This window comes from Syngnathoides biaculeatus, chromosome 12 (assembly GCF_019802595.1).
Source record: "Syngnathoides biaculeatus isolate LvHL_M chromosome 12, ASM1980259v1, whole genome shotgun sequence".
NCBI classification, from domain to species: Eukaryota; Metazoa; Chordata; class Actinopteri; order Syngnathiformes; family Syngnathidae; genus Syngnathoides; species Syngnathoides biaculeatus.
The window spans coordinates 7,755,516-7,770,782 of NC_084651.1; the positions used below are offsets into that span (position 1 = coordinate 7,755,516).

General features: G+C 43.9%; 1 protein-coding gene across 16 annotated transcripts in view; it reads left to right on the plus strand.

Annotated features, from left to right (window-relative positions):
- LOC133509923 (ankyrin-3-like) overlaps nt 1-15,267 on the plus strand; it is a 146,623-nt gene that overhangs the window by 68,375 nt on the left and 62,981 nt on the right. For 14 of the 16 annotated variants that reach the window (XM_061837451.1, XM_061837453.1, XM_061837443.1 and 11 more), the window contains exons 6-13: nt 4,579-4,680; nt 5,864-5,962; nt 8,548-8,646; nt 9,442-9,540; nt 10,159-10,344; nt 12,658-12,756; nt 13,800-13,898; nt 14,869-14,967. In XM_061837451.1, the coding sequence (XP_061693435.1) occupies nt 4,579-4,680; nt 5,864-5,962; nt 8,548-8,646; nt 9,442-9,540; nt 10,159-10,344; nt 12,658-12,756; nt 13,800-13,898; nt 14,869-14,967 (882 nt within the window). Of the gene's footprint in view, nt 1-4,244; nt 4,483-4,578; nt 4,681-5,863; nt 5,963-8,547; nt 8,647-9,441; nt 9,541-10,158; nt 10,345-12,657; nt 12,757-12,827; nt 12,926-13,799; nt 13,899-14,868; nt 14,968-15,267 lie in introns of those variants that run through there. The other 2 variants (XM_061837442.1, XM_061837450.1) reach the window with 2 other exon arrangements.

Below are 15,267 nucleotides of genomic sequence, written 5' to 3' on the forward strand. Positions count from 1 at the left end.
GTGTGTGCGCCGGGCTTTTGGGAGCTCCGCTGTGTCGTTTTTGTTTAGTCAGGATAGTGAGAGATCAAGTGAAACAATACAAGCGCTTCGGCCGGTCCGCTGCTTGTTCCGAACGCTCGCCGCTCAGCCAGAATTATCAGCGCATGACATCAAGTGCTTGTAGACACATTTGGCTGGTTCTCACCTTTATGATGCCACATCCCGGCTTCAAAGCAAACAAAAGCTGAAGTAAAAACAAAAAAAATGAGACTTTACAAATAATGTTGATTGTAAAGTATTGTTTGTACTGGTCTAACAATTTTACTACAAGTAGTCTTCACTGCTATTCACTGAGTGTAGAGGCCGAACCGCAAAATTCTGCCCAAAAAGGTTTATAACTGTTTATAAATGCCGCATAATGGTGTCAAAATGCTACTTTGTCTAAATGAAGCTCGTCAACTCACTTTAACAGAGTTCTTGAGCACCATTTAACACAAGCAAAACAAGGAAAAAAAAATGTGTGCAAAGTTTCTTTTTCGAGCACAAGATGTCAACCACAGAGCCACCAAAGGTGACAATAAATGCTGCTTAAGCTTCATTCATCATATTTGTAAAAAAGAACGCTATATTTGTATTTGTCATGAGCAAGGCTTGGCCACTGCCAATAGGGGCGTGACACCTGTCACCGGTCTCAGCTGGAATTAGTCAGGCATTTCAATTGGAGTTTTTATCACTCGCATTTGCCAGTTCGTTGCTTTATATTAGTGAGTTGCATTCACTGCCTGTGGGACTCTCCGCTTCTACGCGTAAGTTAGAGTCACCCTAGTCACAGCAATTTTGTGCCCTTTAGTTTAATCCTGTCCTGTTGAGTTTGTTAGTTTACCCCAGAGTCATCGGACCTTGCTGTATGTCTTTTGGATCCCACCTAGTGTTGCGTTTCTGTGCCTCTGCCTTGTCGGACCGCTACACCGTGTATGACCCAGTTTTTGGAATAAACCACATTGAACATTATGCCTTTGCCTCGTAGTCCTGCATATGGGTCCACCCCCGTACCGGAGGTTCATGACAGTATTTAAGGAAAACACAACCTTAGCTATTTCCGCTTCAAACAATCATGTCATCAATCCTCATGAGGGTAGCACTCACAGGAAGTCAGCGATCCTGTTTTCCGCGTCGGTCACATGACATTCTGCATATAGCGGGTTGGTTTGGGTTATCTTTCAAAAGATGTCCGGCAATCAAGCCTTTGCTGACTTGCTGTCAAAGTACTGTATCTTGTTTACATTTATTTTATCGATGGCATCAGTGTTAGAATATCTCAAATTATCTTTTATCAATCATTGCAACCATCATAAACGGGGGTGTAATATGTTACCGTGTGTCAATTTATAATGTCTAACGTGCATCTTTGTATTCTTTCTCTTGGGTTGCAACCTTTTTTTAATATTCTCATTCAATACAAAGAAGTTACTGTAATCGGAAATAAGATGACTTGGCTAAGACTGTCACTGTTTAACTTGAGGGGGGAGGCTTTTGTAATCAGACCTGGGGATGGTAAGCTCCCGCATTTGCATTCATTTTTTCCACAAATGAGCTCGAAGCTCACCGGGCTCAATTAAATATAAAATCTACGACACTTGTCTCTTAACGCCCCGTGTGTCATTTTTCTCTAATGCCGTCCTCTCAGGCTTAACCTACAGTTTCTCACGGCGCCTTTTTTCTTTCAATATGCGATACTGGGGGGGAGGGGGGCTTAGCGATATTTCTATAATAAATCTGCCGCCCTGCCCTGCGTGACGTACCTTCATCTTGAATGGAGACATAACCGGAGGGCGGAGCGTCCGACATGTTGGTCACTAAGCATTAAAGGATAAAGAGACGAGATCCATGAGTTGCGACTTAAAACAATTTAATCTGCCACTTAAGCCGTTCACACAAAGAAGAAGAGACTATAAATCATATTTGATATTTGCCACGTGATGCTTCCCCGGACTGGACTGAGACCAGGACTGCCACGTTCAACGCGTTTAACCTACATAAGAGTATTTTGTTGGCACAAATCGCGACGCCGCATTCTAACCTGCACGCTCGTACGTCAGAGGCAAGTTGTTGATCATGCGGGCAAGCTACAGCATAGCGCATCAGGCCTGCTTATGTAAGGAAGAGGACAACTCTTTGGATTTGTACCAGCAGACACACACACACACACACACATGCTGCACAGATGTTATCCTGCATGGGAAACTTCGGCTTTAATAACCAATGAGCAAAGACAAAAATGATGCGAGGTCGTCGGAGAGGCTATATTTAGGTCCAGAAGTATTTCCGTGAATGAAAACCAGGCTATGTTGGGTTGACATCGGGTGACCAGACAATGAAACAAATGTTTTTTTTTTGCCACGTTAGAAGATCTCTGACAGTGTCAGTGTCGAGTTGCTGAATAAATAGGAGCTACTTTCCCACGCCACCTTGACTTTTGTGGGGCTTCAATTTTGCCCCTTTGTGAATGAAAAGCATTCTCTGTTGGGTTGAGATCAAGTGACATATTTGGCCATTGAAAAATATGTCTGACAGTGCCAAGTTTCAGGGATTCAAAAGTATGAGATGCTTTGCCAGGACTTTGTCCATGACCTACTTCTTGACGATGTGGCATAACTTTTGGTTTTTGTAAGAGAAATGCATACTCTGTAGGGTTGAGCTCTGGTGACCCATTTGGCTGTTGCCGATTGTTCTTTGCCTTTATATCATTTCTCTGAAAGTTTCAATATTTACGGTAGCAGATGCTTTATCCATCCACCCATTTTTCTTTTGTCGCTTATCCTCACGAGGGTCACCGAGCGTGCTGGAGCCTATCCCAGCTGTCACCGGGCATGAGACCGGGTACACGCTGAACCTGTCACGACCCATCGAAACGGAGGTAGGACCCAAATGCAAGAGTCGGGAGACGCAGATGTAATTCGGGAAAAACGTTGATTATTCCAAGGTCGGGGATCGGGCAGGCAGCCAGGTGCAGCAGCGATAATCAGATCGTTGGGCGTAGAGAGCCGGTCAGCGGGCAGGCAGGAGTCGGTACACGTGAGAACGATCAAAGCAGGCAGGAGTTTCAAGGGAGTCAGGCTTACGGGGTCGGTCGAAGAACAGGCGAAGATCGGTACACAAAGGTTGTCGATCAGAGGTACGGGAGTGCTGGAACGGGGCATGAGTTGCGACGATCTGGCGCCGGACCAGTCGTCCCCATGGTCCTATATACACCAGGCCCAATCAGCCAGCATGAGGCGCAGGCGTGCGCCTCACAATCAGCGCGAACGTGCGGGCACCCGCACAACCAGGGTTGGACCGGCAGGACCATGACAGAACCGGTTACCAGCCAATCGCAGGGCACATAGAGACAAACAGTCACAATCACACCTTGGGGCAATTTAGAGTGTCCAATTAATGCATATTTTTTGGGATGTGGGAGGAAACTGCAGTGCCCGGAGAAAACCCCTGTGACCCTTGTGAGGATAAGCAACTAAAAAAAATGGATGGATGGATATATTCTTCGCTTTCTGACTATGTAACTAAAAATGAAGCATTATTGTCGATGTCAAAGCAGAATTTTGAACTTTTTCCAGGACTTTCTTCAGCGAGTCAGCTGTTGTTGCAGAGGTCATGACAGTCGAGATGTTCTCTTGGGGGGAATTTGTCAAGAAAACATCTCTAGATTGGGGCTCGGGTGTGATCTTAAGTAAAAATATCTCAATAATCAGGAAATGGCTCAGTGACAAATATTTTCCATTCACAAATTTGCACAGCGAACTGCTCTGCGTCGTCTGTTTATTCATTTTGTTGCTGGATCAGGCTCTATAGTCAGTTGTCGAGCAGGTTCCCACGCTGAATAAGATTCTGGAATTAAGCAATATTTGGTGATCCTCTATTATGAAGCGACACCTTTCTCGCTCTTGCTGTGCATAAAAGGTGGACTTTTGTCACGTGAACATGCAAATGTCAACAAGGTGCAAAAAAAAAAAAAAAAAAGCAGTTGTTCAGTTTTTCAGCTTTTCCCTTTCTCTGCTCTTCCGCCCTCCCTCCTTCCCTTGCTCACATTTTCTTATGGGGGGGGGGGAATTATGCTTGCCTCATCATTTTATTTTAGTATACAAAGCCCCGTTTTAGAGGGCAGCCCAGCGCATTCGGGGAGGCTGCGGCCGAGAACTCTCTGTGTCAGGATGGTGCCTCCGGGAATCAAAACATGCTTTGGATTTGAAGGAAGTTCACTGTCCTTGGGGATGTGACGGATGACGTGCGTGGTCGGGGTGAAGCGGCGTGCGGGAGATCTGCTGCCTTCCATATGGCTTCGGTCTGCAGGATGTTTTGCTTTTAAAATCTTCGTCTGGCCCGGAGGAAACACATTTTAAAACATATACGCCAATGGGATGAAGTACTGGGGACATACGTGCATGGATACCATCTTTCCTCTTCTTATAATGTTTGCGATGAGGAACGATGACTGAGTTTTACCTGGTACATGGGAAATACATATTTTTTGTTTCAGTTTTTCAGCAGTTTCTATTTTAACTCATTGTTTCCCCTCTTTGCTTCTTGCCTGGCTCCCTGCAGTCTGACAGTAATGCCAGTTACCTGAGAGCTGCCCGGGCTGGAAACCTTGAAAAGGTCCTTGACTACATCAAGTCTGGGGTCGAGATTAACATTTGCAATCAGGTGAGCTGAGCACACTTAGCTGTGATCATCTGCTTTCATTTGGTGCATTTGAATACAGTATATCATACAGTATATCTAGTCCATGGGTAATGCGGTGGACTCTGGATTTTCTCCAGTTCCTCCAGTTTCCTTCTACTGTCTAAAAATGTCCATGTTAGGCTAATGAACGATGCTGCGTACTGTATTTGTTGTAATTAGTAAGAACCTCCTCGTCATCTTGTCTACGATAACATTGCGTGTTTTAAGACTGGACATTGGAGCCAGGCCCCCAAACATTTTGCATTTCTCTGTTTAACTGTTTTACTTGTAACATTTGAGGTAAGTACAGAGAAGGTCAGAAGGAGCTACATTGTGTCTTTGTAGACCTAGAGAAAGCCTATGACAGAGTACCAAGAGAGGAACTGTGGTACTGCATGGGCAAGTCTGGTGTGGCGGAGAAAATATGTTAGAATAGCACAGGACATGTATGAGGGCAGCAGAACAGCGGTGAGATGTGTGTCAGAAGAATTTAAGGTGGAGGTGGGACTGCATCAGGGATCTGCGCTGAGCCCCTTCCTGTTTGCGGTAGTAATGGATAGGCTGACAGATGAGGTTAGACTTGAATCCCCTTGGAGTATGATGTTCGCAGATGATGTTGTGATCTGCAGTGAAAGCAGGGAACAATTAGAAAGATGGAGGCACGCACTGGAAAGGAGAGGAATGAAGATTAGCCAAAGTTAAACAAAATATATGTGCATGAATGTGGGGTGGGGGGGGTGAGGAAGTGAAGAAACGGGTCTAAACGGGGTGGAACAGTTGGCGGAATGTGTCTGGTGCCAATTATTAAAGACAAAGCCCGTATTTTAGCGCATGTGAAGGGTTCCGTTCCCATGTCGTACACAATGATCACAAAACAAGGTCGAGATGGAGAGGCTTGAGGACCAGGTTCCTTAGCAATAGCTAAGCACAGCCTCCCCTTCTTCTTCTTCATCCACCTCTCAGCAGTTAATGCTAAGTACATCATCTTGTTTATGTCAATGTATTTTGTTTTTTATACAAAATATTTTCATGCATATTCTGACTTTAATGGTGCAATCCAACTTGAGTAGAAATTCGAGTTAAGTCGCTACTGTAGGAACTGATCTCAGTCGTAGACCGAGGACTCCCTGTATATGTCGCATCATCTCCTTGCCTCCTTTCTCAGAATGGCTTGAACGCTCTCCATCTAGCCTCCAAAGAGGGGCATGTGGAGGTTGTGGCTGAGCTGCTGAAACTCGGCGCCGCTGTGGACGCAGCTACCAAGGTAAGCCGCACGTCACCATCCACAAAATGAAGCTCTGATGCTTTAAAAAGCAACGTTTGGATCTTTTTTTTTTAACGGATGGGCAGTAAGGAGTAACAGTGCAAAGCCACTACACGCTCTGCCCATAGAAAGTATTTAAGTAATAATTTAACAGCAACACCACTGCTGGAGTATTTGTATTAAAATATCCCTGAAGAACAAACAAGGCCACAGTGCACTCTTTTTTTGGAACGATTTCAACAATAAATCATCATAGTACGCATTATAGGAGGAGCCTGCGATTTTCAAGCTGCTTTCATCTGATGCTAATAAACCCTTCTTGGGGGGGGGGAAATACAGTATTGTCCCCGCTAATGTCTGGCAGTGGTTTCTGGCGCTCCCCCACCCCCACCCCGCCATAGGCTGCAAAAACCCTCTGCTGACAAACACATAACGTGATGAAATATTCAAGAAGAACGAGAGAGTCCCCCCCCCCACACTCCCCAATTAAAGCCTCACAATTGTGACCCCGAGCAGTCTGACGCATTAGTGGAAGGTTTTGGGAATTTATTGTGTATGCGCTCATGCATTTTACACATATGTTAAGACGGCGAGGAGGAGGTCTAAGCTGATGTGGTTCTTTGTTCGTGGTTAAGTTGAAGCGCAACTTTTGTGACACCTTCAGTGGCAAAATGCTCCTTTTAATGAAGACATACTGTATATACTGTACTATCTGTGACTTGCCTTCGTGAAAATACATCAGTGCTCCAAGTAGCAGTACATACAGTGAAGAAAATAAGTATTTGAACACTCTGCTATATTGCAAGTTCTCCCGCTTAGAATACATGGACGGGTTTGAATTTTTCATCGTAGGTGCATGTCCACTGTCAGAGAGATAATTTAAAAAGAAAAATCCAGAAATCACAATGTATAATTGTTTTAACGATATATTTGTGTGATACAGCTGCAAATAAGTATTTGAACACCTGGGAAAACCAATGTTAATATTTGGTACAGTAGCCTTTGTTTGCAATTACAGAGGTCAAACGTTTTCTGTAGTTGTTCACCAGGTTTGCACACACTGCAGGAGGGATTTTGGCCCACTCCTCCACACAAATCTTCTCTAGATCAGACAGGTTTCTGGGCTGTCACTGAGAAACACAAAGTTTCAGCTCCCTCAGAAGATTTTCTATTGGGTTTTGGTCTGGAGACTGGCTAGGCCACGCTAGAACCTTGATATGCTTCTTACGGAGCCACTCCTTGGTTTTCATGGCTCTTTGTGTTGGGTCATTGTCATGTTGAAAGACCCAGCCGCGACCCATCTTCAATGCTCTGTCTGAGGGAAAGAGGTTGTTCCCCAAAATCTCACAATACATGGGCCCGGTCATCCTCTCCTTAATACAGTGCAGTCGTCCTGTCTCATGTGCAGAAAAACACCCCCAAAGCATGATGCTCCCAGCCCCACGCTTCACTGTAGGGGTGGTGTTCTTTGGACGGAACTCATCATTCGGCTTCCTCCAAACACGGTTAGTGGAATTATGACCAAAAAGTTCCATTTTGCTCTCTTCGGACCACAAAACTTTCTCCCATGACTCTTCTGTATCATCCAAATGGTCATTGGCAAACTTAAGACAGGCCTTGACATGTGCTGGTTTAAGCAGGGGAACCTTCCGTGCCATGCATGATTTCAAACCATGACGTCTTAGTGTATTACCAACAGGCACCTTGGAAACGGTGGTCTCAGCTCTTTTCAGGTCATTGACCAAGTCCTTTGGTGTAGTCCTGGGCTGTTTCCTCATCTTTATAAGGATAATTGAGACACCACGAGGTGATATCTTGGATGGGGCTCCACTCCGATTGAGATTGAGGTGTTCAAATACTTATTTGCAGCTGTGTCACACAAATAAATCATACATTGCGATTTCTGAATTTTTCTTTTCAGATTATCTCTCTCACAGTGGACATGCACCTACGATGAAAAATTCAAACCCCTCCATGATTTCTAAGTAGGAGAACTTATACTATAGCAGGGTGTTCAAATACTTATTTTCTTCACTGTACAACGTAGCGCACCTTGCAAGCGAGTCAGCGCTCACGCTGCTTTTGTTGGTAGACCAATGACACATAGGGATTTTATGACCAAGTAAAGAATAATTGGTATGGGATATAACATGGATGAATGTTTGTACAGTAAATATGGAAGTTTCATTCCTTTGCGGTCATGTTTATTTAATTTCCGTGCTAAAAAAAATATTGCACATACAGCATGTACATCGCGTGACTCTAGTAGAAACTCATCGGGTGGATTCTGCTATCACGGGGTATGGCGCAGTTTCATAAAAGCCTCCTGAGAGTGTTTTTATGGCCTCGGCTCGACGAGAGCTCATTTATGTGCGGGACGTGTGGCATCGGAAGTGACACATTGTTGGCAGTGCAAGCAGGGGGAGCTGGAATGCCTTTGGAACTTAAGTGTGATTGGTTTTTGGGGGGGTTGAGGGGTGCATGGATACTGGCGTGGATATAAACGGACTTGACTGTACACAAACGCGGAGGACAGGTGCGTGAGAGCTTAACAGCATTCCTATGGTTGTTCCCTGTAAATCCAGAAAGGAAACACTGCCCTGCACATAGCGTCGCTGGCCGGCCAAACGGAAGTCGTCAAAGAGCTGGTCACCTACGGAGCCAATGTCAACGCACAATCTCAGGTGAGTAACACACAACGCACGAATCATGTGCGCGTAACCAGTTGCAAAAAAAAAAAAAAAAAAAAAAGCGTGTCTTTCCGTCCATTTACTTGATATTGTATCATCAAGTCCCGGGAATCCTCGCACAGTCTGGCTCCGCGCCCAGTAGGCTTCAACCCTTTGCAGAGCCGCCGGCGTCACATTTTACAGCAAGCTCTGTCACGTCAAGGTGAAAGCGAGGTCTTCGCGCTTCTATTTTTTTCCGCTGCCGTCGTTAAAAACAGTGCTGATGTTGATGATTACATATTCGGCATTCCCAAATCCACAGAGTATAGCCATAGCCTTGTCAAATAGAAACAGTGTGAAAAAGTGGAGGTTAGTTTTAGACTTCAAATACTTGAGGTCAACAATGCAGAGCAACGGTGAGTGTGGTAAGGAAGTGAAGAAACGGGTACAAGTGGGATGGAACAGTTGGCGGAAGGTGTCTGGTGTTCTATGTGAAGGGCAAAGTTTAAAAAACGGTGATGGATGGGGTGAGGGAGGACGTGAGGACAGTGGGTGTCAGAGAGGAAGATTGAAAAATATGACACGCTGTGGCGACCCCTAACGGGACAAGCCGAAAGGTAAAGTAGAAGTAGTTTTAGCTAACTTTAAAATGGATACATCTAGCTGTAGTGTGGTTCAACGTGATGCTGGCTACACACTAAGCAATTGTCGGTGTTGCAATTGTTCAAGAAGTGTTTGGCTCTGTTGGGTTGTAAAATATACCCTAAAATGGTTTTCATTTTTTACGCCTGCATTTTATTTGTGCTGCAGAATGGCTTCACTCCTCTGTATATGGCGGCCCAGGAGAATCACCTGGAGGTGGTACGCTTCCTTCTGGAGAACAGCGCCAGCCAGAGTATGGCCACTGAGGTACTGTGCATAAGTCTGTACAAGTCCACCACACACACACCCCCGCATTCAAGGCCACCAATAGTCCCTGATCGTAGTTTAGGTACCCCCGCTCTTTACTATACAACTCATCTGTCCTTCTCATTTCCGACTTCCCTTCCTCTTCATCCTTGCATATCGTCCCGCGTCTCACATTTCATTGATTGGAAGGTAGCGTGACCTTGAGCGTATCGATGATGAGTTTCGCATCGCTTGCTGCCTCTCAGCTCCGATTTTACTCTGCCGAGCTCGTGCAGACACAGACAAGTGCAGACGCGCTTACCAGTCTCAGTAGACTGATCAGGTAAATTGAAGAACCAAGGGTCATGCATATGAGATAAATTTCAGAAAGACGTTTGTCACTCATGCAGATACGCTAACACAGAATCCCATGTGAAAATGCGTACACACACGTTGTAGGCTACATGCATTCATTAGAGACTCTAAATTGCCCTTTGGTGTGATTGTGGGTCCAACGGCTGTTTGTCACTATGTGGCTGGCAACCACTTCAGGGTGTACCCCGCCTCCTGCCCGAAGATAGCTGGGGTGAAATCTGTGTCCAACCCTCGCCAACTCCCTCCTCTCCTCACTCTCTGCAGGATGGCTTCACCCCTCTGGCGGTGGCCCTCCAGCAGGGCCATGACCAGGTGGTCTCCTTGCTTCTGGAGAACGACACCAAGGGCAAAGTGCGCCTGCCCGCCTTGCACATCGCCGCCCGCAAAGACGACACCAAGGCCGCCGCCCTGCTTCTCCAGAATGACCACAACGCGGACGTGGAGTCCAAGGTGAGGCGGCCGTGCTCGGTTAGCGTTGTGTCATTTCTTGCGACCACTTCTGAGGATTTTTATCTCCTCAGCTCTCCCGCTCACATCGGAGGGTCTTGTTTTGCTCACTAACGTTACATTCTCTCCTCTCTTGGCTGACTTTGTAGATGATGAATAGAACAACAGAGGTACACCTCAACTATTACTTAGTGTCTCCATCTCAGCTCATAAACAGTCTGAAAAAAAGAAACCCACCCAAAACAGTTCCCTAGACTGACTGCAGTACTGAAGCCCCCTTTTGTCCCACCCCTACCTCTTGTTTCCATTTAACATCATCCTTCTCCCCTCCCATGGCTTCACTCATGTAGCAGAAAGTCTTGGCAAGAGACTATAAGGGATTAATGGCGCATGTTTCGTTGCCTTTTGGCTGGACTCTGGGGTATCCAAGCGCGCCTTGATTTTAACGGTTTCATGGTGCCTAAAATGTAAGCTTCGGCTGTTATTTTTGGCAGACGATTTGAGTCTAAAAGTTGACTTGAATGGCGTGATTTTCTGATCCATGAAACTGATTAACATGATAACCCGGATGTCGAGCATGCCGAGCGGTTATCAGCAGTGGCTTGGCCTCAACCCGCATGGCAACTGATTCTCCATGATGCTACAGTGAGCCCAGCCTGATAGTTTACCAGTCCACCCTTTTTTTATTTGGCGTGCGTGAAAGCTGAGAGAAACGTGTTTACACCAATGCTATTTACGGCCGTCTTGGAAAGGCCGCGTTCATCATTACGATGATGATTAATTGCCATTTGGCGTGACTGAAAACTCCTTCATCATGGCGACCATGCTTTGTTTCATAGCAGAGCAAACACAACCCAGTAGCGCCCAGTTAAAAGTGAGGGGAAAAATTATCCCCTTTCACCAGTTTAATCAACTGACAGAAAATTGGGTGGTAATGTATATCATGACAGTAAACTACATCTCCCCGTACAAGGGAATTGGCGCCCATCGGAGGCAAGTATCTGAGACATGCCTTGAAAAAAAGGTAGTGCAAGGACCCGTTTGTTTTGTTTTTTTTTGCTCCTAGCAGCTTTCATTTGGTCTGTTGTACTTCACCTTCCTTTTACCTCCTAAATACCGACGTTGTCCTTCAAGAGAATGTCCAGCTTGTTGAGTCCAAACAATCCTTAGCCCGGACACTGATCTGTTCCTAATTATTGGACTCTAACAAGAGGGCTTGTTCGCATGGGATCTGCCAATTCCTTTGACATGCTGTGAATTAATTTGTGTCTTTGGCATTTTTGGCTTTGGTGACTCTCAGCGTTCACATGCCATTTCCAAGGGAATTTGCCCTTTCCAGTTGCCTAAAGTCTTTTGCCTGGTACCAGAGTAGCTCTGCCGCTACGATAACACCAAAACCAGAAAAGAAAGGAATGTTTTAATCTGGTTTGCAATGATTGTATAGTACCGTTAGTGCTTTTCTTTTGCCTCGGTTGTTTGGGACGTTAAATATCTGTTAGCAAACACCTTCTTTCTCCCGGCTTAGCAGTAATGTGGAATGATTACGTAGCTTAATGTGGAACTGTTTCGTCATTTGGACAGCTGTCCCTCACTAAGCCCGGAAATGACTTATTCGGGATGGTGGGTTCGTTTTCAGGGTCATTTTTAGTACTCTCAACTAAACAACTAAACTAGATTTAGTCCAATTAATCCCAAATGATGTCTATTATGGTGCAGCTACTGTTTTTTTTGGTAACATGTTAGTATATATAAAGCCAGTAACAGGCTCTGCATATAGTATCTGAGCCTTCAGTGGGGGACTGAACTTCCTTACTATATTTCCTCAAACTAACACAGATTATTGAACCTGTCAGTAATATACAATAACACGGAATATAACAGCAAATGACTGTTTCATGTATGTCATCTGCACCAGTTCAGAATCACCATTTATATTGTTACATGACAAAAACATAAAACATTTACACAAAATAATATTCATAATAGTTTCCCGAGATGCTGATTATGAAATGCATGTTAATGTATTAATATGTGGCTGTACAAATTTTGCTAAGACTGACATCATCAAGGGTCAGTGCTCTGGCCCAGTGAGAGATTTGAAATCTGATTGGTTCAAGAAAAGGTCCCATTGTTTATATAGTTTGAATCACATTGACCCTAAGAAGATTAGATTGACATGTCGAGGCTCATATCTGGGGGGGAAAAAAATCTAATATCCACATACAGTCCACGTACTGGACGCAGATGATTTGTGTGCGTGTGTTTTGTTTGTAATCCAATGTGTTTTCACTTGTGCGTGTGTGTGTGTCCAATCAGAGTGGCTTCACCCCACTTCACATCGCAGCCCACTATGGCAACATTAATGTGGCTACACTGCTTCTGAACCGAGGGGCCGCCGTGGACTTCATGGCCAGGGTGAGTTTAGTGCAACCTCTGCTGTCTGGGAGGTGAACTACATACTGCATATGTCTTACCAAGCAGGATGGCGTGCTACAGTTTATCACGATTGCCTGTGAAAGAAGTTTTCGCCTCCGAACTTCCATGACAAACAGAAAAAAAGACAGCTGACACATACTTAACTGTGGTTAGACTCTTGATAAAATAAAAATTTTAAAAATGTTCTGTTTAATTTAAGTTCCTATTCAAAAACTAAAATAAATACATTTGTTTTTAAGCATGATACAACCATAGTGCGGTAAGTAGCAAGGTAGCTAACCAGCTAGCTAGTTAGCTAGCTAGGTAAGTACCTAGCTAGCTTGGCTAGGTAGCTAAGAGGTTGCCTAGCTAGCTATCTAGGTAGCTTGATAAATATTTGTTTAGTAGATGCAACAGGATAGTACAAAATACTCAAAAATTATATACAATGATATAATGATGTATATATGAAATACCAGTGCATTTAAAAAGTTGAATATTATCATTATTATACTGCATACACTCACTACACACAGAGTAAAGTATTTCCTGGTTTTCAAAACTAATTATGAGGAATTTAGTTCAACAGTCAATGAGAAAAATCTAAATTTATCATCCAAACACATGAGAATAATACATAACATCCCATGTCTTTTGTGATTCTACATATGAATTGAACCCCTTCAATAACTTTTCTACGGTATTCTAATTTCAGATGCTTCTATTCATAATTGTGATAACAACTTCCGCCAAGACATCATTTTGTTCCAGTAGTACTAGTAGTAGTATTTTCTTGTTGCCATTAAAGTGATATACGCAAAACACAGTCAGCTGGGGTCCGTAATTACATTAGCTAACGTCTAGAGGAGTGTTTGTGGCTAATCACATGTTAGCCTGTGGAAGTAGCAGGCATGCAGAAGTGGGTAGACACACACGCGCTATGTTATCATAGTAATTAAGCACCACACGACGTTCGTTTTTGTGTCTCGCTAATGAAGCGCTGCTTCTAGTAATCTATCGTTGTTTCTTTTTCTCTCGCGCAGAATGACATCACGCCGCTCCACGTGGCCTCCAAAAGGGGCAACAGTAACATGGTCAAGCTGCTACTGGACCGAGGCTCCAAAATAGATGCCAAGACCAAGGTGACACCATGATTCTTTTCATAACGGGAGGCTGGTGATATTTAATCAAATCCTCCTGGAGGACATCCATGCGCAACAACGTTGCAGCAGACCCGGGGATCCATTAAACTGATAATATACAATAACCCTTCCAAAGGCACTTTTTGTTTTTTTCATCCCAGTGATTTATTGTACTTCACTACTATACTTAGCATTATTATTGGATTGGTAATATTAGGACTTCAATATAACATACAGTAGTTTTTTTTTTTTTTTTTTGCATTTAATTACAATGGTGCCTTAAGACATGAGCGACCCAATTTGTTTTTCAGACAGAAGAGACGATGGAAAATGCCATAGTGGATAGCATTTATACAGCGGTATTATAACGCTCTCAAGAACAGATATTTAAACAAAAAGTGCAGAGACACATGCAGATCAACAAATGTAATACTCATAGGTATATATTATTTATCCATTTGCAGAGTCATAGTAGTTGAAAAGAAACTTCGCTTGCCTACATGCATGTACAGTGCTATGATGTCACCTGGTGGACAAATCATGTACACCAGAAGGAGGTGCAATTTGTTATTCATGCACAAACTGTTACATTCTTTACATTTTACATTTTAATTATGTTGGCGAGTGCTATTTTACTTACAAAACATTTTTTCGTGGGGGGCTGGAACAGATTGATGGCATTTGCATTCATTTCAATCACAAATAATGATTTGAGATACAAGTGTCTTGATTTATGGGCTTATTCGCTGAACAAATTGAATATGTATCAGAAGGCACTACTGTGTGGATATACGGGATTCATTTTTTGAATTGAACTACTCATATAAATGACGTTTTACAATATATTCTAATGTACTGAGCTGCACCTGTGCTTTGCTTTAATTTCGAAATTTGCTGCTGATTACTTTTTCACTGCTAAAAAAAATTATTTATGATTTTGGGACTAAAAATGCAATTGTTCTCACTGCAGGATGGTCTGACTCCCCTTCACTGTGGGGCGAGGAGCGGCCACGCGCAGGTGGTAGAAATCCTGCTGGACCGAGGGGCTCCAATCCTCTCCAAGACCAAGGTAGCTACTGGGGAGTGTCGGTTCAGGAGAGGCGATAAAGAGTCGAGTTTGTTTTCCAGCTTTCTTGTACCAGGACACAGTGCTACCTTGACTTACAAGTGCCTCAACTTTCAAGTTGTCGGTCAATTTGTTGATTTGTAAGACAAATGTTTGATGTGGGAGTTAGCTTCAAAGACCCCACTCCTTATGGAGGCATCCAACTTCGCAACACCCGGCCATCATCAGTTCCAAATAGTTACCCAAGTGAAAGTTTAGGTATGAGTTATGTTTTGTGCTTGCATTTTCTGTATTTTGGGGCAG